The following is a 25,032-nucleotide window of genomic DNA, read 5'->3' as shown; positions in this document are numbered from 1 at the left end:
AGTCACCTGATGCTCACCCTTCCCACCTAGGACAGGCTGAGCCCTGTTCCAACCCAAGTCTTCCAAGGAGAGGCCCAGCTATGACCTCCAGTCACTCAACAGCCCAGGCTCAGCTTGGAAACTCTGCTTCCCCCTGCTGGCAACATGAGTTATAGCAGTTTATGAACCAGAGGGATCCAAGGGATGCTAGGCTGGAAGTATCTTTTTGACATCAACAACCAACATTTGTAGATCCTGATTTCTATCAGGTACACAGTAGACTCCTTCTTCACCCTCATTCTCTCGTTTCACTAGACAGGTCAGTGTGGCACAAATGGATCTATATTTGGAATTCACAAAAAAGGAATGTTTTAAAAATTATTCAATTCTCTATATTCTTATAGTGGGCATAATCTTCTTTGGTTCAGAAAAGCAGTGTATGGAATTGGAAAAAGTTGGAAACCTTCCAGTGCTATGGTCTTCATTGTACCTCATGAGGAGCCCTCATGAAAGAGGTGGGCAGGAGAAACGCAAGCAGAGTGGCTGTAGCTTGCTTCACATTCAAACCACAGACCTAGCCTGTTGTTCAAATTTCTAAAGGTCTAAAAATAAAAAACCTTGATCCAGACAGTGGTGTAAATACTGAAAGTTCAGAGAGACAAACAAACAAACCACTACCACGTCTCACCTCACCAATTCCCAGAATCTTCTCTTTGAGAGCCTCTGAGTCCTCAGCTGAAAAAAGCTCTCCCCACACTGGCCACTCCGCCTGAAGTGTCAGACATTTCATTGTGACCCATGTGACCCCATTTAAGTCCCTAGAACAGCACCACTAGTGAATTGTACTTTTTTACATACTTCTCACATATCTTACATCTGGCTAAATTTTCCTCTCCATCCACTCATCCCAGTCTGCCCCACCTCCTGGCTCCCCCAGATCCTCTTCTTATCTACTTCACTTCAGAAAAGAGCAGGTACCCCAGGGAGATCAACCTAATGTGGCTTAACAAGGTACAAAAAGACTAGGCACAAACCCTCATATAAAGGCTGGAGGAGGCAACCCAGAAGGAGGAAAAGGGTCCCAAGAGCAGGCAAACGAGTCAGAGATAATCCAGTATTAGAAGTCCCACAAAAACCCCAAGATAAACACCACAGTATGTATGGGGAGGATCTAGTGTAAACCCATGCTGGCTCCTTTTTTGTCTCTTCAGTCTCTTTGAGCCACTATGAGGCCTGCTTTGTTGGTTCTATTATCAATTGTGGTAGTTTGAATGTAACTGGGCCACACAATCATAGAGAGTGGCACTATTAGAAGGCATGACCTTGTTGAAATGGGTTTGGACTTGTTGAAGTCAAGTGTCAATGTGGGGTGGGTTTGAAGTATCCTATACTCAGGATACTGTCCAGTAAGTCAGTCAACTTCCTAATGCCTTGAAGATACAACAGTCTCAGCTCCAGCACCTCATCTGTCTGCATGCCCCTATGTTCCTGGTCATGATGATAATGGACTGAACCTCTGAAACTGTAAGCGAGCCAAGTCAATTTAATGTTTTCTTTAGAAGAGTAGCCATGGTCATGGTGTCTCTTCACAGCAATAGAAACCCTATCTAAGACAACCATGTTCTTCTAGTGTCCTTCAACCCTCTGACTCCTATATCCTTTCACCCCATTTCTGCAGGGTTCCTTGAACTCTGCCTTATGTTTGGGTGTGGGTTTCTGCATCTTTTCATATCAGCCACTGGAGGGGCCTCTCTGATGATGAATGGACTAGGCACCAATCTATGTGCATAGCAGAATATCATTAGGATTCATTTCACTGACTTTTTTTTGCAATTCATGATTGGTTCTACCCTAGGTCTCTGGGCCATCCAGCCTCTGGTTCTTGGCCATCCAGGCAGTGACAGGCATGGGCCTCAAGTGGACCAGTCATATCTGGCCACCTGTTCTGCTCCACCAACCCTCCAGCACAGGCAGCACAAATTGTAGATTGAATGTTTTGTGGCTGAGTTGGGGTCCCAGTCCCATGAGTGGAAGCCTTGACTGGCTACAGAAGATGAACAGTTCAGGCACTGTATTCCCCAAGGCATCTTCTCTAAGGTCACCCTCATAGATTCCAGGGAGTTTCTACCAGAGTAGGTTTCCACAACACCCCCAAATCCTAATCATCTCCCCAGGTCTCCACTCCCTCCAAACCCCACACCTGATTGATCCCTCTAGTTCCCATACACACCCGACCCCAGTCCATCCCCAAACTCTATTCTATCTTGCAGCAGCCTTTTTCTTTTGGGTCTACTACCCAGCTCCCAAATCAAGACATGGAGACTTCTTATTAGTTTTGAATGCTCAGCTTAGCTTAGGCTCATTTCTGGCTGGCTCTTTTAACATAAATTAACCTGTTTCTCTTTATCTACCTTTTGCCTTGGTGCTTTTTACATTTTCTTTCTGTATGTCCTACTTATCCTGCTGTCTCTATGTCTGTCTGTCTGGCAGGTGCCTGCTTCTGGCCCTGGGCATGTCCTTGTCTTTCTCCTAGTTCTCTCCTCCTTCTCTCCTCCTTCTCCTGTTCTTTCCTCTCAAGATTCCTCCTATTTATTCTCTCTGCCCACCAGCCCTGCCTTGCCCTCTCCTGCTTGGCTACTGGCCATTCATCTCTTTATTAGACCAATCAAGTGCCTTAGGCAGGCAAGGTGCAACAGCAACACATCCTTACATCCTTAAACAAATGCAGCAGAAACAAACGTAACACACCTTTACACAATTAAAGTAATATTCTACAGCATAAACAAATGCCACACATCTTTACATTGTTAAATATTCCACAACACTATCTCCCTTTCACAGGGAGATCCAAATGGCCTGCCTAAACCCTCCTTGTTGATTAGCCTCTCTAGGTCTGTGGATTGTAGCATGATTATCTTTTACTTAACAGCCAATATCTACTTATAAATGAGTACATATCATGTTTGTCTTTCTGGGTCTGGGTTACTTCACTCAGGATATTTTTTTTCTAGTTTCATCCATTTTCATACAAATTTCATGATGTCTTGTTATTTAACAGCTGAGTAATACTCCATTGTGCAATGTAACACATCTTCTTTATCTATTATTCTGTTGAGGGATATCTAGGTTGTTTCCAGTTTCTGGCTATTATTTTAAAAAAGCTACTATGAACATAGTTGAGCAAGTGTCCTTATGGTAGGATAGAGCTTCCTGTGTCTATATACCACCAGGAGTGGTATAGTTTGGTCTTCAGGTAGATCAATTCCCAATTTTCTGAGGAACTGCCATATTGATTTCCATAGTGACTGTACAAGTTTGCACACCCATCAGCAATGGAGAAGGGTACCCCTTGCTGCACATCCCAGCCAGCCTGAGCTGTCACCTGTGTTATTGATCTTAGCCATTCTGACAGTCATAAGATGGAATCTCAAAGCAGTTTTGGTTTGCATTTCCCTGATGGCTAAGGATGTTGAATATTCTTTTTTAAGTGTTTCTCAACCAATTGAGATGGTTGGTTTGCAAGCCCACAGTGACCCCTGGAACCCAAGCTATGGAGTGAGACACTTCATTGCTACAAGGCCCCACTGTATCCTGGAAATTCTAGCAAGACATGACCAGCAATCATTCTCTAGAAGACTTGATGCCAATCTGGGACATTGCTAGTAATGTCTAGTCCTAGTTGTAAGTGAATGCACCCTCACCAAAATATACAACCTCTCTCTCTCTCTCTCTCTCTCTCTCTCTCTCTCTCTCTCTCTCTCTCTCTCACACACACACACACACACACACACACACACACACACACATTCAATCACGCACAATTTGTTTCAGATATCTGTTATGTGTTGAGCCCCAACTCATATTTTCTGTACACAAGACATCTTCGAATTGTAACATTCCAGACCCTTTTCTGAGACACCCAGCACACACCAGGAAGAGCATCTTCTTAGCAGAAGGCTTCTTTATGCCCTTCTTAACTCATATGACCTCAATGGGGAAAATTAAAATGTCCATCCTTCTTCCTCCTGTGAAGTCTAGATCAAAGCTGGCATTTCTAGATAGGAAGGAGCTAAGCTAAAGACATGCACTAACACTAAGCCCATTATGTCCTGCCCCCAACATGTCCTCAAGAGTTATTGAGTAGCTTGTGCAGATTCTTATTATACTCCCAGCTAAAGAATCAAAGCATTAGTTTGTGATACCAAAGGGAGATTAAGTGTAAGACTTCTTTGAGCCCTTAGGAACTAGGCAGTGCTTTGGTAGATTGAACATGGCCTACCAACTGATCCTCAACCTTCCTGACTTAGAAACTTAAAACAAGAAAACATTAAAGGTGTCCAGAGTTTCTGGACATATTGGGGGTTCTGATAAGTGACTCACAAATAGAAATGTAGTCAGAACAATGTTGTCACTAATTCCCATGTGTCATCGGTGGCAAGGAAAGCAATGTCACTGTGCTATGCACACGGGTTTCTAGAGATGTTCCCTGCAGTGTGGAGTTTCTCATAGAGGAGACCTGGCCCAGTTTCCCTACTATGTGTGTATTCATGGGTCTTTTGTTTGTTATTCGGTCAGACACAGATAAACTAAAAAACCAGAATTCCTTACAACTGAGCGGTCACACCGAGACTGAATGATAGATGATGTGACACAAGAATTATTAGGCATGAGTTGCAACGATAAAGAGAAAGCCACACGTTGCATCTATAAACCCAGGCTTCTGGTAAGTGACTCTGCAGCATATGTCTGACCTACCTCAAACCCAACTATTTCCCACATCCTAAGAAGATGTGGTCAGAAGGGTCACACAGGAGACCCGGAGAGAGATGAGGAGCACAGTTTGACACTCTAGAAGGTTAAGATGTGATTCCACCTTCCAATTTGTAGAAACAGACCCCTTTGAAGATGAAAGTGGCCCTGGTGGGCAATATCCATATCTTCCGTTTTCAACACAAAACTACAAAGGAGAAAAAGAAAGAGTAAGGAATGGACCATCACATAGGAGACGATAGACATGAAATATTTTAAGGGCTCTTAGACGTTCACAAAGGCTTTTAATTTATTTCTTTCTTTTTTTTTTTTTTTTTTTTGTTTTTTGAGACAGGGTTTCTCTGTGTAGCTTTGCGCCTTTCCTGGATCTCGCTTTGGAGACCAGGCTGTCCTCGAACTCACAGAGATCCGCCTGGCTCTGCCTCCCGAGTGCTGGGATTAAAGGCGTGTGCCACTACCGCCCGGCTCTTAATTTCTTATAAGTATTCAGAGCTGAGGGAAACTTTAAGAAGAAACTAAAGGGAACCAGTAACAACATATGAAAAGGTAGAAACTATTTATAAACATGTCAAAATTTTAACACTGAAAAGGACCATAACTAAGATGGAGGCTTCACTAATGATATTCAACAGCAAAAGGGGGAGAAATCAGTGAAGTCCATGCTGGAATCATGGCTCCGCAGTTAAGAATGCTTACTTCCCTGCAGAGGACTTGAATTCATTTCCCAGGTCCCATATAATGTGACTCACAACTGCCTCTAACTCCAGCTCCAGGGAATCCAATACCCTTTTCTGTCCTCAATGAACACTGCATCCTGGTACAACACACACACACAGAGAGAGAGAGAGAGAGAGAGAGAGAGAGAGAGAGAGAGAGAGAGAGAGAGAGAGAGAGAGAGAGAGAGAGAGAGAAATTGTTGAGTTTAGCAGCCTGGCTTGCTTTCTTATGTTGGACTATATCAGTAATTTAGTGACCTGACCTGACTGTCCTTCAGGAAACTAGACCTTTCCCAACCTTAGCTCACAGGTTTGCATGGGACAAGTGTCAGCTTTTCTGAAGAAGCAGGAATGACTCAGGCTTTGGTCAGTCAGGGGTTCAGCTCTCAGCCTGCAGCAATCTCTTATTTCATGTCAATAAATGTCACATGTAGGTGTTTCATAAGAAAGGTCTTTGTCACATGGACCTTTTGAAGCTCTGCTGCTAAATAGGTTGAATAGTGTTTGCAAGGCCTGTCTGTTACTGCCTTGTCCATCACTCTACCATTGCCCTCCCCAAACTGTACTCTAGTCATGGTTGCCCCTGGTTACCCACCACTAGGTGGTCAGCTCACACTTGGTTCTAGTACAACAGATGAGCTTCATTGCACATCTGTCCTTTTGGACTGAGCACTGTGGCCTTGAGATCACTGATCTTCCACCACTGGGAACGTGGGTTTCTGGGACTCTGATATCATACCCCTCAAACCCCACCCTGTAGCCTTGTGTTCCGGCTATGGACTGTAACTGGTGGCTCTCTGAGTCATTAGCTGTGGGTTCTACTGTGGTTACTTCATGATTCTCACACAAGCACTCAGAAGACGTCACCAGGCAGAGGCAGCAGGGGTGGGAACTTTCACAGAAAGCCTTCTGTGATGAAGCATCATAAAAAGAGAGGGGGCACAAGGTCGCCGAGCTCAGTCCACCTCCTTCATCTCCTAGAGGTTACAAGAGAGCAAGGACAAAGCCCCAGGTGCTGGGACCTACTCGGCCTTCCAGAGAAGATGAAGCTCCTCCTGCTCCTGCTGGCCTTCTCTCTGCCCCCCAGGACAAAGGCAGGTGAGTGAACAACACTTCCCTTAGTGGCCTAACCCTTCTGTCACCAGAGGTGGGAGGGCAGAGGCCTTTCTCAGGAAGAGCCAACGAGTGCCAGCCCCTTCCTGAGCCATACTTGTCATCTGGAAAGTGGGTTTTCCTAGAAGGCCATGGTAAAGGTAGGAAACCTGCAAAGCAGAGAACACTATGTTCTCCTGGAGCAGGCAGAATGGGCCTGGCTTCTGCATCTATGATGATACGGCCACCCCCTCACCAAGTACTCGTCCAAGAAACCTGGATCCCAGAATAGGTAGAAATGCTGTCCTCAGAATAAATGCTTTTGCTGATCACAAGCCACTAGGTCCTTTCCTGCAACTCTGCTTTCCAGGCTTCCTGTGGTTCCAATGTTCAAGGATGAACCACTGGGCAAGCCCTAATTTCTCTGCTTTCTAGAATGCCAGCAGCTGCATCTAGGAATGAATGGGGGGTCATCACTCATGAAGCCAGGGACCTTTACTGGGCAACTAGTATAAATAGGATGTCACAAATTGTAAACTGAAGCCTTGGGCCTTAGAAAGCAGCACTGTCCCGGCATCTCAGGACTCATGGGAGGAGAGGTGCAGAGGCGGGGGATGGGGGTAGGGGTGGGGGGGGTGGAGTCAGTTAGAAAGTCTCTGAGAACAAAAGTCTGGGGACAGACATGATGAGTCCTTAGCATTTCCTTGCCCAGAGACTTAGGCATGCCTCCAACTTTGTGGAAGAAAGATTGCTAGACCAAGACATACATTCCTCTCCTTTTTGAACGGGAGATCTTGAGGGATCTCATCTCAGCCTGCTCCTTACTCCAGGCCTCCCTGGCTACCTAACGCCTAGCAAGTCTGGAGTCATTACACAAAGCTCCTCCATTGGACTAGCAGGTACACACAGAAAGGTTGGCTTTTTCTTCAGGAGAGATCATCGGGGGACATGAGGCCAGGCCCCACTCTCGACCCTACATGGCTTGTCTTAAGATCACTGATGGAGATGTTACTCGAAGGTGTGGTGGCTGCCTCATACGAGAGGATTTTGTGCTGACTGCTGCTCACTGTAACGGGAGGTAAGGAGCAAGAAAGAGTCCATACCCTCCTGGGAACATTCCTTGGAGGCCGTGTCTTTTTCCTAAGGAGCTTGGGAGGAGAGAGGGCCCAGCAAGTCTCATGAGTGAGAACCAGGCTGGGACCAGAGTAACGGCTAAGGAATCGAGCACATGTAGATCAGAATTAGCATTGACACAAACCAAACAATACAATGTGCTTTCCTAGCACAAGGACTCTGGGCAGTGTGGTGCAGGTACTGGTGCTCCAGAATTCTATCATTTTTATGGTTAAGAAGCAGAAGGCACAGTCATTCTTGTCCCTTCAGTTTTTCTCAGCTAGGGTTCCACCATGGCCAGCACACCCTGCCCTTCACACCTCCTGGGCTGGATCCTCTCTGATTCCACATCTCTTATCTACACTCTGCTCTCTGTGCAGCAAAATAATTGTCACCTTGGGGGCCCACAACATCAAAGAACAGGAGAAGACCCAGCAGATCATCCCTGTGGCAAGAATCATCCCACATCCTGGCTATAATAAACAGAAAAAACTCAATGACATCATGCTCTTAAAGGTGAGACCTGCTACTCTCATCTTGGTGAGGGATCACCCTTCCCATTCTCATCCCATCCCTTCCCTCCCTGCCATCCTGGCTTTCAAGGTGTCCCAGGCCAGCAGGCTCCTGGCTGAGCTGGTCTCTCCTGCCTCTTCCCCAACAGCTGGAGAAGAAGGCCAAGAGGACTAAAGCTGTGAGGCCCCTCAACCTGCCCAGGCGCCGGGTCCGTGTGAAGCCAGAGGAGGTGTGCTCTGTGGCTGGATGGGGAAGGATAGGCCTGGGGGATGAATTATCAAACATACTACAAGAGGTGGAGCTGACAGTACAGAAGGATCAGGAGTGTGTGTCCCACTATCCACGTTTTTACCACAAAGCCAATCAGATATGTGTGGGGGACCCAAAGATCAAGCGAGCTTCCTTCATGGTAAGTAGGATTTTCATACTCTCTGGGATCTGTGGGATGGGTAAAGCTATCTGGAATCTAGAGACCCAACATCAAGGGGAATCCTTGAGAACAGCAGTAACCAATAACTAACTAGGGCCTCCTGAGCTGACAAGGAACCTCAGTGAAGGCAGCTGGTATAAAGCAGGATTTGCACAGTCCTCCTGAGATCCAGGCTCAGGCTTTAGAAAGATGTGTCCCTGTCTGTGTCATTAATACAAGCAGGTGTCTCCACAGAGCAGACACCCACTCACTTTTGTCAGTGTTCTGGTCCTCCATGTTCACATCAGGCCCACTCACCTGTCCCCATGTTCTTAAAAAATGGCCTGGAGATGAGGGTCCCACACACCTTCATAGAGAGTGGATCACAGACCTGGAGAAAGGGCAGAGGCTGGGCTCAGGAGGGAGGTGAAGCAGTAACCCTGTACCTAGTCAGAGCAGGAAGCCCTGGGACACCCAGGCCTGCCCTCTGATCTCCCACAAGCAGAGCACACAAGCCACACTTCACTGAGAGGGAGTTTGGGACCAGGGTGAACAACAGCTCAGTCCCCTGTGCCCCCTCTCCATTCACAGGGGGATTCTGGAGGGCCTCTCCTCTGTAACAAAGTGTTTGCCGGCATCGTCGCCTATGGACATGGGGATGGTTCAGCACCAAGTGTCTTCACCAGAGTGTCAAATTTCTTATCCTGGATAAAGCAAATGATGAAACGCAGCTAACTCCAGAGCAAACCAGACCCCTCTCTGACTCAGCATCTTCCCTACAGCTGAGTCCAGGATTGTCCGGGAACAGAAGCCACAACTCAATAAAGTTCTCTTTTATCAATTGGAGTTTGGTTTCCTATCACAGGGATCAACTCTGTGCTAGGCAGGCCAGTGGCACACATAGATATATTTCAATTAGATAGGTGATCTCCAAACACTTAAAACCTACAGAATATGGCATTTAAAATGTTTTAAAACTTAGACTTTTCTGGCCAATAAGACATGTCTGCTCCTGGAAGCACCAATCACTTCAAGGAAGATGATGGGCACTGAAGACACTTCACATGGAATTTATCTTCTTTTGGCAAAAATAGCCATTTGGGCAAGAAACTGTTCTTGCCTGGACTATGTGACAAAATGTTGTATCGACTGGACATGCAGGACCCATAGGATGGTGACCACTGAACTTTCCAAGCCGAGATGGCCTTTCAGGTTCCTGCCTCACAGAGGAGAATGCCAGACATTCTACAGGACACAGGGAAAACCGACTGAGAGACTCTAGGCCTGTGTGTAATAACCTGCTCCCTGCCAACTGTGTACAATAAACACTCCGAGCTTCCAGGGAGCTAAGGCTTCTCCATCAGAGATAAACTACGCAATCCAGGTGTGTGTGTGTGTGTGTGTGTGTGTGTGTGTGTGTGTGTGTGTGTGTGTGTGATTTTTCATTCCCTTGCTACCCCAGTCAGACCAATCCCTGGAGCTGTCCAATGAAATGCAAAGATGTGGCAGGATTATGGCTAATGGCATCCAGACATTGTGGAGCATGCCTATAATCCAGCACCTCGGGTGTTGGAAGCAGGAGAATTAGGTGCTTACTGTTATTCTCAGATATATAGAAAGTTGGAGGCCAGCCTGGGTTTTGGAAGACCCCATTTCACAAAACAAAAGTAAATAAAATTGTTAATGATTAATTTTATGGCATGAATTTTATTTGGATAAAAATTCTATAAGCTTCCATGATCACTTAGCAGTAGTGGGAACGTTAAATCCAAGTTTTGGACCTCAGAGTTTGAGTTGCCCATGAGGCATCCAAGTTTGAAGATGCCAGAATAAAATTAAGACCATAGTATAAGAGTGAGGGAGAGATCTGGACCAGCAAAGGATCTGAGCATTGTCTGGCTGGATACATACATACCTGTGGGTGTGGGCTCTCCTGGGAGTGAGTGAAGTGGATCACAAGCTGTAGGGAGAAATCCCATCACTGTCCCATTTAGTCTCCTCTGTGGTGTGGGCCTTATATTCACTTGTCATATGTGATGGAAGTGGGGCATGGCGCGGACACTTTTTATCTGCGAGTTGCAATTACCAAAGCACACACACAGCAGACCCTCTTCAGCCTCCATCTCTCTGTGCCTGATGCAGAGTGCACAGGTCCTTCCTCACCTTCCCAGCCCTTGAGGCAAGAGTTTGTGGGCCTTTGATTAGAAATGACTTGTGGGGGATGTGTCACAAGAAGAGATGGGATGTGTCTCAATAAAACAAGATCATACTTTTCTTATATCATCTTTTTTTTTTAATTCTATCATTGAACCCATATGCGGAGTAAGTGCTCAGCCACTGAAATGCCCACAACTCCTTCCAAAGCCATCCTAATATCTGATTTGAAATTCATTTCAAGGTACAAAAATATCTAAACTAACATTTTTGTCTGTTTTTGGGACAGGGTTCCATATAGCTCATGTTTGCTTCAAATTCATGATATCCTTCTTCCTAAGTGATGAGATTAAAGATATTCATCACTACACTCATCTTAAACTGTCATAAGGAGAACAGGGTAAACCCTGAGAGGAAGGATATATGAGTATTTATTGTATTATTTTCTCCATGTTTATGTTGACATATTTACAATACCTTTAACATGATAAGGATTGAGTTCCATTCAGTTTTTTTTTTAACTCTTAACAGTTTTGTTTCAGTCATTCAGCTAGGAAGTAGCTGTAAGACAGACCAGTTGGGTGGTAACTTCCTATAATAACAACAGTGTAAGCCTCACTTTATAACAAATAATGTTTCAGTACAGTAAGAAGATGGCTAGCAATTATCCTTTGGGCCAATAAGAAGTCAAGGCATAGCTGCCTTGACCACCCCACTCCATACCCAGATTTCCCCACATCCTCCTCCAGGGTATAGCCTGGTGAGTATCCCCTATTGCCACCTTATTCTTCCACAACCTGCCAGATCTAATGTGGGTCCCACAGCCCTGGCATAGCCTGGCCGTCTTTGCCATGTATTAGCAAACCTCTATACTTCAGCAGGGTCTTTTATACATGCCCTGGCCTATTCCCACCACCTCCTCCTGCACTGCAGCCAAGTTCTAGGTATCCACCAGGACATGTCCTACCTGTACCACCGACAGGACCCTTTGCTCCACCTCCACAACTCCACTCCATGCCCAGACTTGCCACATGCTCCTCCATAGTCTCGCCTGGTGAATAACCATGACTTCCTCATGCACACCTTTCCCACAATCTACAAGGTTTAGCCTGGGTCCCACGACCAGTACACCCGCCTTGTCTGTCCTTCCTTGTACTCATTGCAGAAGAGCTCTAGGCTTGGCCCAGTATACTCCTTACCTGTGAGCCAAGCAACAGGACTCTTCCACATCTTATCCTACCTTTGTACTCAGACATATCTACCCACACACTACCAGCATGGACCAGGGAACACAACATCCCAGCCCCCTCTGTCCACCTGACTTCATTCTACCCAAGTCATTTCCAACCTCTAGACCTAATATACCCCCAGTACAACAATATCAAAAATCAATAACACAACGACCATAACTAACACACATTTCAATAACTTTAAGTCTAAATTGTCCAAATTTTCTAGTCAAAAGACACAGACTGAGTGAATGAATGAAGAAACACAATCCTTCTATCTGGTGCCTACAAGAAACACATCTTAGCTTTAAAGACAGGCACTATCTTAGAGGAAATGGATGGACAAAAGTACTCCACTCAAATGGCACCAAGAGGGAAGCAGCCTTCACTATCCTAATACCTGGCAAATAGGTATAATTTAAAACTAATCAGGAGAGCTAAAGAGACATTTCATTCTAATCAGGAGAGCAGTTAGCAAAAAAGACATTACTATTCTAAACATAAACACACCAAACTCAGAGGTGCCCAATTTTATAAAATACAAACAAACAAACAAACAAACAGAAAAGATACTAGAATTAAAGACACATACTAACATCAGTACATAAATACCCCACTTTCTCCAATAGACAGGTCATCTGGACAGAAAATAAACAGGGAAATGTCAGAATTAATTGACATCCTATATCAAATGAACTTAACAAATATCTACAGAATAATGTATCTAGACACAAAAGACTACACATTCTCCTCAGTAGCGCACGGAAACTTTTCTAATATAGAATACTTCCTAGGACACAAAACAAACCTTTACAAGTTCAAAAATGTTGAAATCACTTTTCTATCCCACCTGACCACAATCAATAAAACTTCAAATTGACAGCAAATAAAGACCTCCAGTAAATACACAAACTCATGGAGATTAGACAACTGATTACTAAATGGTGAATGGTTCAAAGGAGAAACCAAGAAAGAGATAAAAATTTCCTGTAACTAAATGAAAATGAAAACACAACAGAGAAAGCATGTCTCAAGAAAAACCAAAAGAAAGAAAGAAAGAAAGAAAGAAAGAAAGAAAGAAAGAAAGAAAGAAAGAAAGAAAGAAAGAAAGAAAGAAAGAGTAAGGAAGGAAGAGAGAAAGAAGGAAAGAACAACAACAACCAACCCCAGGATAGCTAAAAAAAAAAAAATCCTGAGCAATAAAAGAACTGTTGGAGATCCCACCATTCCCTGTCTCAGGTTGTACTACAGAGTTACAGATATAAAAAACTGCACAGCATTGTCATAAAAACAGACATGTGGATCAATGGAATTGAACTGAAGACCCAGACATAAATCACACATATGGACACCTGATTTTTGATAAAGAAGCCAGAAATACACACGGGGAAAGACAGGATCTTCATCAAATGATGCTGGTCAATCTGGATGTCTGCTTATAGATGAATGCAAATAGAACCATACTTAAGACACTGTACAAAACTCAAGATCAAGACCTCAACTTAAAACCAGACACACTGAACCTGATAGAAGAGAAAGTGGGGGACAGGCTTGAACACACTTGCAGAGGAGAAAGCTTTCAGAACAGAACACCAATAGTGCAGGTACTAAAAGCAACAATTAATAAATTGGACCTCATGAAACTGGAAGACTTCTGTAAGACCTTATAAATACACCATCAATTGGACAAAGTGGCAGCCTACAGAATGGGGAAAGATTTTTTTTACCAACTCTATATCTGATAGAGGGCTAATATCTAAAATATATAACGTTCTCAAGAAACTAGATAACAAAAATCACACAATTTGATTAAACAATGATGTACAGATCTAAACAGAGAATTCCCAACAGAGAAATATCAAGTGGACAAGAAACACTTAAAGAAATGTTCAACAACCTTAGCCATCAGGGAAATGCAAATCAAAACTACTGTGAGATTCCATCCGACATCTATCAGAATGGCTACGTTAAAAAACACAAGTGATAGCTCATGCTGGGGAGAATGTGGAAGAAGAAGAACACTCCTCTACTGCTTATGGGAGTGCAAATTTGTACAGACAGTATGCTAATCAATATGGTGGCTCCTCAGAAAATTGGGAATTGATCTACCTCAAGATCCAATTATACTACTCTTAGGTATATACCCAATGGATGTCCCATCCCAACACATGGACACTTGTTCAACCATGTTCATTGCTGCTCTAGTCATAATAACCAGAACCTGGAAACAACCTATATTTCCTTCAACAGAAAAATGGATAAAGAAAATGTAGTATATTTGTTCAATGGAGTATTACTCAGCTCTTAAAAAAATGTCATCATGAAATTTGCAGGCAAATGGATGGATCTAGAAAGAAATCATCTGGAGTGAGATAACCCAGACTCAGAAAGACAAATATGGTACATAATAACTTATAAGTGGATATTAGCCATTAAGTAAATGATAACCAAGCTACAATCTGTAGACCCAGAGAGGTTAGAGAAAGAGGAGGGGACTGGGGAGGGGCACATGGATCTCCTTGGGAGAGGGAAATAGAATAGATTTTATGGGCAGACTGGAGGCAGGTGGGGATAGGAACAGGGGGAGGGGTATTAGGTGGCAGGAGATGAGGGTGGATAGACAGTGTGGGGAGAGATGGGTGGAACTGTGGGGCATCTGGGGGTTAATGTGGAAACCTAGTGTGATGGAAATTTCCTGAATCTATGAAGGTGATTCTAATGAGAACTCCTAGTAATGAGGGTTAGAGAGTCTCAATTGACCATCTCTTGTAGCCAGGCAAGGCTTCCAGTGGCAGGACTGGATTGCATTCAGTTGAGTTGTTAGCCAAGGGAGTCCCATGGAAGTTGTACACGGCAATCCAAAGGAGGAAAAGAGTTCCAAGAGCAGGCACAAGAGTCAGAGACCCACTCATCCCCACACTCAGGAATCCCTTAAAAATACTAATCTGAAAGCTGTAATATATATGCAGCTGACCTGATGCAGACCCATGTTGGCCCTGTGCTTGCTGTTTTGGTGTCTGTGAGTTCATATGAGCTCTACTCAGTTGATTTAGAGGAACTTGCTCTCTTTATGTCCTCCATTCCTTCTGGTTCTTACACTCTGTCTGCTTCCTCTTCTGTGGGGTTTTCTGAGCTCTGAAAGCATAGCATTTCAAATATAAGATATCTATTAATTTCCATATGTTGATGCAGTCTCGACTCCTGCATATTGCATTCTTGAACTGGCAGTGAATTTAACCTCAGTTGACCACTGTTAAGACCCGCCTCATTCTAGTGTCTAGTAATGGCTCCAAGGTTTTAATACCATGGTTGCCAAACTGGCAGGCCAGGAGGTCTGCTGCCAACATCACTTATCCACTCCTCCTCCTATGCAGATCTCCCATCCAGACAACCCTCTCCCTATACTCAACCCTTCTTTTAGATAAATTCTAACAAACTTTAGCAAGCCCAGAACATAGACTTAATTAAAAAATCTTAATAAAGAAAAAAGGTTAAAAATTCTTATCCATTTGTCTAAATGAGAAGAAAGGCAAAAGAAAAACAAAACATTAATCTTTCATATTTAACAAGTCTCAATGGTCAATTGCTCATGCCTGCCATGTTGATATCTGATACTCCAATTTACAAAGACCTTAGCCAGCTACGGTTTCTGAGACTTACTGTCATATACTCTCTATGACAATATATTAAACTAGCCTTAAGAGCATTTTTACATACTTACTTCTTCCAAGATTTTCTTTTCTCTTACTATTAAAACATTTGATTACTCTTTTTAGCCCTTAAGCAGACAAAGTTGAGACTCACTAGACCATGCCTTTGCTGGCATTCAGGATTTGTTGACCCAGGGGCAGAAACTTGAATGTGGGTAGGCCTACATGATGCTCTATATATTGCAGTCTGCTCACTGAGGAATGGACATGCTCTGTTGTTCTCCATGCTATTGGGAAAAGGCCTCAGAGCTTCTGTGGAGACTTCCATGTGTCAAAATGCTCCTGAAAACCAGAAGCATCCATGACTCTAACATGTAATGAACTTATAATGAATTGGAGGATTATTCCTGGGATTAATGGAGTTCTACCTCCAATCAGGAAAAACTGATGCTTTTTTTCTACCTGGCCTTCTTTTTGTATTTCAAGGTCAAATCCTGGCAGCTCTTCACAGACTTCCTCCTCCAATGGTTCGTTCTAATTATTCGGGCTCTTTTATTTTGATGCCCTTTTTTTCTCTGTTCTATTTCTGCTTTGGATTTATTATTTTGAGTTAAGATCATCTGGTATTCATAATTCTTTTAGTACAAATGTTTCTTTTCAAGAAATCAGAGAATGATCTAGTCACATTCCACAGGAGACAATGGTCATTGTCAGAAGGACACCCCTCAGTTGCAGGGTATGATGTTTCCAGAGCTGAGGTCTCTAGATGAATGAGCTGATACTGAAAATTCTGTAGAGAAGATGACCTTTTTTGGAAAGCATGGTGAGAAGGTGATTCTACAAGAGTACTTCCTCAGAGCACAGGTAGCTACTTCATGGGCAGCAATGTAGAACATAAACATGGCCTTTTGATAGAAAGAGAGAGTGGAAGGGAAAACTGAAGGTAGGGATAAGACCTTGATGTTATCATCTCCCTGATGTAGATGATCCCACTTTCCCCAGGAATCATGGACAATCTCAAGGCTGGATGAGAAACTAGGAAAGAAAGGCCAAAGATAGATGCCATATTAAAAGTATTTCCCAGAGTGCAGAGAAATAGCTTTGTGGCAGAGTGCTTGACTAGCTAGCATGTGCAAGGCCCCATTCTCCATCACCATTACTAAAGAAACAATGTCTTCTGGGAATCTCATTCATGTACTTAGATTCTCTAGAATCATGTCAATGTGGAAACCCACATACAAGGGAGGCTGGGAGGGTGAGCATATCATATTCAGCTGGGTACATTTCCACTCTGGGGTTTATATTGTGAAAGAGACAGTGAAGATGTGTGCTTCACATTTGCAACTAAATACAAAGAGACTCTAATAGACCTTGGGACTATAACACCCACTTTCATATGGTTACTGCTCACCAATAAGAGGACTCCTGCAGCCAGACCTGTGGTAGTGCACAGGAAGCAGTCCATCTCACCCCACCCTCTGAGTCCTTAGATGGAACAGCTGGAGAGTTAGTGCAAAAGCCACAAGCCTCTCATTGAGCTTCACTGTGGTAGTTTAAGCATTCATGTCTTTCATTGTCTTTCAGCTAGTGCCAGGAAGCCTGTTCTGAGATGATCATGGGACTGAGGTATTCTTCAAGGGCTTTGCTAGTACAGTTGAATATGAGCCTAACTTCAAGGGACCACTCTTCCCCAGAGTCTCAGGACACAGGGCCAAACACAAACTTCCACATCCCTCAGATCCTGCCATCGCCATTCTTCCTCCTTTATTACTTGAACTGACACTCCCTCCTCCTGACCTAGCCTGATCAATACTAGGATCAATACAAGCTACTCAACATCTTTATGAGCCTTTTGTCTCCTAACTTCAGAAGGTGCAAAGAGACATTTCAGATGCATGAATATCACAATGAATCCTCACCACTACCTCCCCCAGGAGGTAAAGGAGATCTGACTTCACCCTGGATAGCAGAAGAACTCTATGGGAATCAAGTGGCAGTTATCATGAACATAGTGTAGACAGACAAGTGCCCAGGGGGCTTGAAATTCAGCAAAACGCATGGGATGTTTTGTTTTCCTGAATGGTTTTTCAACTGTGTGCCTGGAAAGCAAGCAGATTCCACCCGCAGACTCCAGAGGTAGATCTGCTTGCCAGTCCAATCTTGGCAGGGCTGTTGGCCTGGCTGGGACTTGTTTCTGCAACTGTAACATAGTGCCATGAACAGTGCAACAGCCCGGGCTCCTCTGGCATGAAATGAATTAGATGAAGCCCTTGAGAGTAAACCTGGCACAGAATAGGTTCCTGGTGAGTATTACCTGTTCACAGTTATCCAGTTTCCACCACAGGGAGCACGTAACAACATGGCTCACATCACACCGGCTGGCCTTGCTGACCCTTTCAGGTTCTCTGAGATGGAAAAATTGGACAGACCTTAAAGCAGTGGGGAGATCTTGTTTGTTTCCAGAGGCCTCTTCATCAACCAGGATTGTTTCACACTCCCATACACAATTATAAACACACACACACACACACACACACACACACACACACACACATACACACAGTCCATACAAAACTTTTCTTCACATTGGAGAAATTTCTTCCTTCAGGTCCCTAGAACCCTCATGTCTTGTTGCCCTTAAAGACCTTTACACAAAACTGTCTTAATGAACAGAGCCACCTTCATAAGGAGGGAGAGCAGCTGACTCCTGATCTTCTGGTTGAGTACTAAAAATACTCCTGAGAAAACATGTACCAAGATTGTCCTTGAATTGAAATGAAAGGATACAAACTATTGGAGAAATTATTTTGGCCACTCCACGTAGTTAAAAAGATATTTATTTAATGGCGTAACTCACAAATTAAGTAATGGGTAGGCCGCAGGGTCTGGGGAAGGTGTAATGCAGTCCAGCGGTGTTCTCTGGAGCTCTGCACAGTCAATCTCCACCGGTCAGCGTTCCGGCACCGAGAGAGCGCCCAGAGAGAGCGCTAGCCCATCCAGCTCTCGGGTCCCCAGGTGCCTCCCCTCGCCCTGCCTCGTAGGCGTGACAGTTGCCAGAGTCTCAATGGGGGTTGGAACTTCCAGAACCAAGCTGGAATGGCTACCCACTACATCTCCCCCTTTTTGTCTAAATAAGAAGGTTCTAAACTAATACAAGACTATATACAAAGGAATGGTTATCAAATATTGTCCAGAAATAATGAGAGATAATGACCTAGATAAGAATGGCGCCCAACGGCTCGAGTTTCCACCTTAAACCTGAGAATATTTAATAACCAATTCTAAACAGAGCCCAAACCAAGTTCCTGCTTCTTGTCTCATACGGGCAGCTAGACGCCGCAAAACGCAGGTTTGAACACTGGCGGGTTCCTGGCGTGTGCGTTTGACCGGCAGTATGGCGGGAATGAGGCGTCTGCCAGCGGCACATTACGCTGTGTAGTAGATTTAGTCCTTACTAGTATTTTAAAAAAAAAGGTTTCTGGGCTACACGCTGCTTTGATAAAAGCTTAGACCCACTATTTCTGAGACTTGATGTCTCCCAGAGCTGGCGGAAAACATACCACTGCCATGTTGGGAAGCTGAAGTGGGCGGAGCCAGCAGCCACAGCGCTGTTTCAGTCTTAAAATGGTGCAGTTTAAACCAATAAGCTCAAGGTAATATAAAAAATAAGCCACGTAAAGATGGCTACCACACAGAGAATCTGGATTATGTTCTCTTTGATATTCGTAACTGAAGAAAAACATTTGATTACAAAAGCTGTTGAGTTATGCCAAAATGTATATTTTAAAGGTACCTTGACTTCAAAATTTGGATATAAGGATATGTTACTTTGGAAAAGAGGTTTTGCTTTTGTTTCCACAGAAAGCCAGAGGCTGTGGATTTGTTCCAGATTAAGATACATCAGGTTTCACCAGCCAAGACCCCCTGAAAGGCCTCCGGTGACACCATGGCCCAGATGATCCAACATCCAGAGCGGTTTCAAGGCAACTGGTTCACACAATACAGCCTCAAGGACTACCCCATAGGCTTAAAATTTCCTTTGCGTCCCCATAAGATATAGCGCCCCCCTCCAGCAGGAAGTAGTAAGAGATGCTACGCCCAAATTCCCAAATATACCAAGCTGGCTTTAGAGGTGGAATTGGCTCACTCCCCCTCTAAACCCAGACATATTGCTTTAAAAAAAATGGTTAAGAGATTCTTGTGTCCCAAATCAGAAGAGCCCTCTGGTGTGGGACAGAGAAAAACCAATATTTTTATTTAAAACAGGTTGATTATAAATGTGATCTCTTTCTAAAAAAGAAAAGGGGGATATGATTAGATATATAGGAGGATATGGAGATGATAAGATAAAAGGGTAGATTAATGAACCTACCTTTAAAGAACAACTTGTTTAAAATGTTTTACATTGGTATAGATTTTAGTTTATGTTTAAAATGTTTTACATTGGTATAAATTTTAGTTTATTGATACAAACTTGAAGTTAATTTTGTTATACTGTATATATATATGTATATATATATATATATATATATATATATATATATATATATTCTTGTTTGAGGTATTATGTTTACGTAACTCATTTAAAATTGTAATGGATAATTAAAAAATAGATTAATAATTAGTCATCTATGATAATCATATCTGTAGCCATGTTAGTTAAGTCTTCTAGGTATACATAGATATATTTCAGATAGATAGGTAATCTTCAAACACTTCATAGACCTAGAGAATATGGCATTTAAATAACTTAAAATTCTGTTGACGTGAGATACAATTGCTCCTGGCTACACCAATTGATCCCGAGAGAATGTTGGGCTTCTAAGACATTTCCATTTGGAAGTTTGTCTTTTTGGCACAAAATGGCCTACTGGGCAAAGAACTGCCCTTGCCTTGATGGCTGACAGTACAAATATAATGCTGTCCTTTCTGGACAAGCAGGACACAAGGAAAGCGACCACTGTACTCTGCCAAGACAGGGTAAGATGGTCTCTCAGAATTCCTGCTTCTGAAAATGGTCTGTCAGATACTCTAGGCCTGTAGCCAATTTAAATGCACCAACAATTTTGACAAACATTAGGTGACTGTCCAGGCTGCCAGCTGTCTTGGTCTACTTTTGGAAGATTCCCGAAAGTTGCTTGCATCCATCTACCATTTCTCAGGTACCATTATGTTCCTTCTCAGGTCTTTGATGTGGTTGAAAACTAGATAGTTGTAATTTCCTCAGTTATGATAAAAGATAAGCTAGATATAAAACCTTAAACTCACAGATATAAGATAGATAGGACATCTTCTTTAATATTGTAACTATAATTCTTGTTCGGTAATAGTTTTGTTATATGTAATTTTACCATTTTAAAGTTAAAACCTTCCTTTTTAAAAAAAGAAGAAAAGGGAAAGTGCTGTGGATATTGCTCTATATATAAATAAAACACTGATGGCCAGTGACCAGACAGGAAGTAGGTTGCCAGGCAGGAAGTAGGTGGGACAAGGAGAGAGGAGAATTCTGGGAAGCCGAAGGCTGAGGAGAGAGACTGCAGCCACCGCCAGGACAAACAGCATGTGAAGACGCTGGTAGGCCACCAGCCATGTGGCAAGGTATAGATTTATAAAAATGGGTTAATTTAAGATATAAGAACAGTTAACAAGAAGCCTGCCATGGCCATACAGTTTATAAGTGATATAAGCGTCTGAGTGATTATTTTATAAGTGGGTTGTGGGACTGCGGGGCTTGGGGAACCTGGAGAGAAGCCCTCCAACAACAACAAACAGCGCACTTTAGCAGCAATATGCCTGCTCTCTCTCTCTCTCTCTCTCTCTCTCTCTCTCTCTCTCTCTCTCTCTCTCTCTCTCTCTCTGTCTCTCTCTCTCTCTCTCACACACACACACACACACACACATTCTCTCTCTCTCACACACACACACACACACAATCTCTCTCTCTCTCTCTCACACACACACACACACATTCTCTCTCTCTCTCACACACACACACATACACACACACACACATTCGAACACTCACAAATTGTTTCAGGTATCTATGATGTGCTGCTGCCCCATTTCATCTTTTCTGTACACAAGTCATCTGGGAATTGATAACATTCAAGACCCTTTTCTGAGACACCCAACAGTTACCAGGAAGAGCATTTTCTTGGCAGAAGTCTTTTTTTATCCTCTTCTTAACTCATTAAACATCAATGGGGAAAATTAAAATGCCCATCCTCCTTCCTCCTGTGAAGACTAGATCAAAGGTGACATTTGTAAGAAGGAAAGAGCTAAGGTAAAGACATGAGCTAACACTAAGACTATTATGTCCTGCCCCCACCAAGTCCTCAAGAGTTATTGAATTACTTGTGCAGATGCTTATTATACTCCCAGCTAAAGAGTCAAAGCATTACTTTGTGATACCAAAGGGAGATAAGTGTATTACTTCTTTGAGACCTTAGGAACTAGGCAGTGCTTTGTTAGATTTAATATGGCCTACCAACTGATCCTCAACCTTCCTGACTTAGAAACATAGGAGACCATGGTAAATGAAGACCACATGAGAAAAGGAAGAAACAAAGTGCTAAAGAGGCCCACAGAAATCCACAAAGATACCCCCACAAAAGACTGCTGGCAATGGTCGAGAGACAGCCAGGACTGACCAGCTCTGGTGATGGGATGGCCAAACACCCTAATAGTTGTGCCAGAAACCCAATCGAATGACTAAGGAATCTGGATGCAGACATCCATGGCTCAGCCCCGAGTGGAGCGCTGGGAGTCTAATTAGTGAGAAAGAGGAGGGTTTATATGAGCAAGAATTGTTGAAACCAGGGTTGGATAAAGCACAGGGACAAATAGCCAAATGAATGGAAACACATGAACTATAAACCAAAGGCTGAGGGGCCCCCAACTGGATCAGGCCCTCTGAACAGGTGAGACAGTTGATTGGCTTGATCTGTTTGACAGGCATCTAGGCAGTGGTACCAGGTCCTGGGCTCATTGCATGAGTTAGCTGTTTGAAACCTGGGACTTATACAGGGACGCTTGGCTCAGTCTGGGAGGAGGGGCCTGGACCTGCCTGGACTGAGTCTACCAGGTCCATCTCAATCCTCGGGGGAGGCTTTGCCCTGGAGGAGGTGGGAATGGGGGGTGGGCTGGGGGGAAGGTGAGGGGGGCAGGAAGGGGGAGAACAAGGGAATCTGTGGCTGTTATGTAGAACTGAATGGTATTGTAAAATAAAATTAAATTAAATTTAAAAAAAAAGAAAACATTAAAGGTGTCCAGAGTTTCTGGACATATTGGGAGTTCTGATAAGTGACTCACAAATAGAAATGTGGTCAGAACAATGTTGTCACTAATTCCCATGTGTCATTAGTGGCAAGGAAAGAAATACCACTGTGCTATGCACACGGGTTTCTAGAGACCGTCCCTGCAGTGTGGAGGTTCTCATAGAGGAGACCTTGCCCAGTTTCCCTACTATGTGTGTATTCATGGGTCTTCTGTGAGTTATTCAGTCAGAAACAGAAAAACTAAAAAACCAGAATTCCTTAAAACTGAGTGGTCACACCGAGACTGAGTGATAGATGATGTGACACAAGAATTATTAGGCATGAGTTGGAACGATAAAGAGAAAGCCACACGTTTTGCATCTATAAACCCAGGCTTCTGGTAAGTGACTCTGCAGCATATGTCTGCCCTGCCTCAAACCCAACTATTTGCCACATCCTAAGAAGATGTGGTCAGAAGGGTCACACAGGAGACCCTGAGAGAGATGAGGAGGACAGTTTGACACTCTAGAAAAATAAGATATGATTCCACCTTCCAATTTATAGAAACAGACCCCTTTGAAGATGAAAGTGGCCCTGGTGGGCAATATCCATATCTCCCGTTTTCAACACAAAACTACAAAGGAGAAAAAGAAAGAGTAAGGAATGGACCATCACATAGGAGACGATTGACATGAAATATTTAAAGGGCTCTTAGATGTTCACAAAGGTTTCACAAAAGTATTCAGAGCTGAGGGAAACTTTAAGAAGAAACTAAAGGGAACCAGTAACAACATATGAAAAGGTAGAAACTATTTATAAACACTTCAAAGTTTTAACACTTAAAAGGACCTTAACTAAGATGGAAGCTTCACTAACTGGATTCAACAGCAAAAGAGAAAGAAATCAGTGAAGTTCATGCTGGAGTCATGGCTCGGCAGTTAAGAATGCTTACTTCCTTGCAGAGGACTTGAATTCATTTCCCAGGTTCCATATAATGTGACTCACAACTGCCTCTAACTCCAGCTCCAGGGGATCCAATACCCTTTTCTGTCCTCAATGAACACTGCATCCTGGTACAAGAGAGAGAGAGAGAGAGAGAGAGAGAGAGAGAGAGAGAGAGAGAGAGAGAGAGAGAGAGATTGTTGAGTTTTAGAAGGCTGGCTTTCTTTCTTTTTTTTATTGCTTTTTTTTAATTTATTATTATTATTATTATTTTACAACACCATTCAGTTCAACATAATAGCCACAGATTCCCCTGTTCTCCCCGTCTCGCCCACCCCTCCCCCCAGCCCACCCCCCATTCCCACCTCCTCCAGATCAAGGTCTCCCCCGAGGACTGGGGTTGACCTGGTAGACTCAGTCCAGGCAGGTCCATTCCCCCCTCCCAGACCGAGCCAAGTGTCCCTGCATAAGTCCCAGGATTCAAACAGCCAACTCATGCAACGAGCCCAGAACCTGGCACCAATGCACAGCTGCCTCCCAAACAGATCAAGCCAAATGACTGTCTCACCCGTTCAGGGGGCCTGATCCAGTTGGGGGCCCCTCAGCCTTTGGTTCATAGATCCTGTGCTTCCATTCATTTGGTTATTTGTCCCGGTGCTTTATCCAACCTTGGCTTCAACAATTCTCGCTCATATAAACCCTCTTCTTACTCACTAATTAGACTCCCAGTGCTCCACCAGGGCCCCAGCCGTGGATGTCTGCCTTCAGATTCCTCAGTCCTTGGATGGGGTTTATGGCACCACTATCTGGGTGTCTGGCCATCCCATCACCAGAGTAGGTCAGTTCCTGCCGTCTCGCGACCATTGCCAGCAGTCTTTTGAGGGGGTATCTTTGTGGATCTCCGTGGGCCTCCCTAGCTCTCTGCTTCCTCCCCTTCTCACCTTCTCATGTGGTCTTCATTTACCATGGTCTCCTATTCCTTGTTCTCCCTCTCTTTTCTTGATCCAGCTAGGATCTCCCACTCTTTCCCTCGACTGTCGCCCTTCATTGTTCCCACTCATGACCAGGCTATTCATGTAGATCTCATCCATTTCTCCGTGTCTTTTTTTGGGGTCCCGTTTTCCAGGTAGCCTCACTGGTGATGTGAGTAGCAGTCTAGTCATCCTTGTTCCACATCTAGCATCTTCCTATGAGTGAGTACATACCATA

General features: G+C 43.8%; 1 protein-coding gene across 1 annotated transcript; it reads left to right on the top strand.

The window, feature by feature from the left end:
* Nucleotides 1-6,367: 6,367 nt before the first annotated feature.
* Nucleotides 6,368-9,433, top strand: LOC121826436 (granzyme B-like). Its single transcript, XM_076545055.1, has 5 exons — nucleotides 6,368-6,563; nucleotides 7,488-7,635; nucleotides 8,051-8,186; nucleotides 8,332-8,592; nucleotides 9,184-9,433. Exons 1-5 carry the CDS (start codon nucleotides 6,380-6,382, stop codon nucleotides 9,325-9,327), a joined length of 873 nt encoding a protein of 290 aa, XP_076401170.1. The 5' UTR covers nucleotides 6,368-6,379; the 3' UTR covers nucleotides 9,328-9,433.
* The last annotated feature ends 15,599 nt before the right edge of the window (nucleotides 9,434-25,032 follow it).

This window comes from Peromyscus maniculatus, chromosome 9 (genome assembly GCF_049852395.1).
Source record: "Peromyscus maniculatus bairdii isolate BWxNUB_F1_BW_parent chromosome 9, HU_Pman_BW_mat_3.1, whole genome shotgun sequence".
In the NCBI taxonomy this organism is placed as follows: domain Eukaryota; kingdom Metazoa; phylum Chordata; class Mammalia; order Rodentia; family Cricetidae; genus Peromyscus; species Peromyscus maniculatus.
The sequence above is the reverse complement of the archived record's forward strand: the minus strand, read 5'-3'. Positions and strand labels throughout refer to the sequence as shown.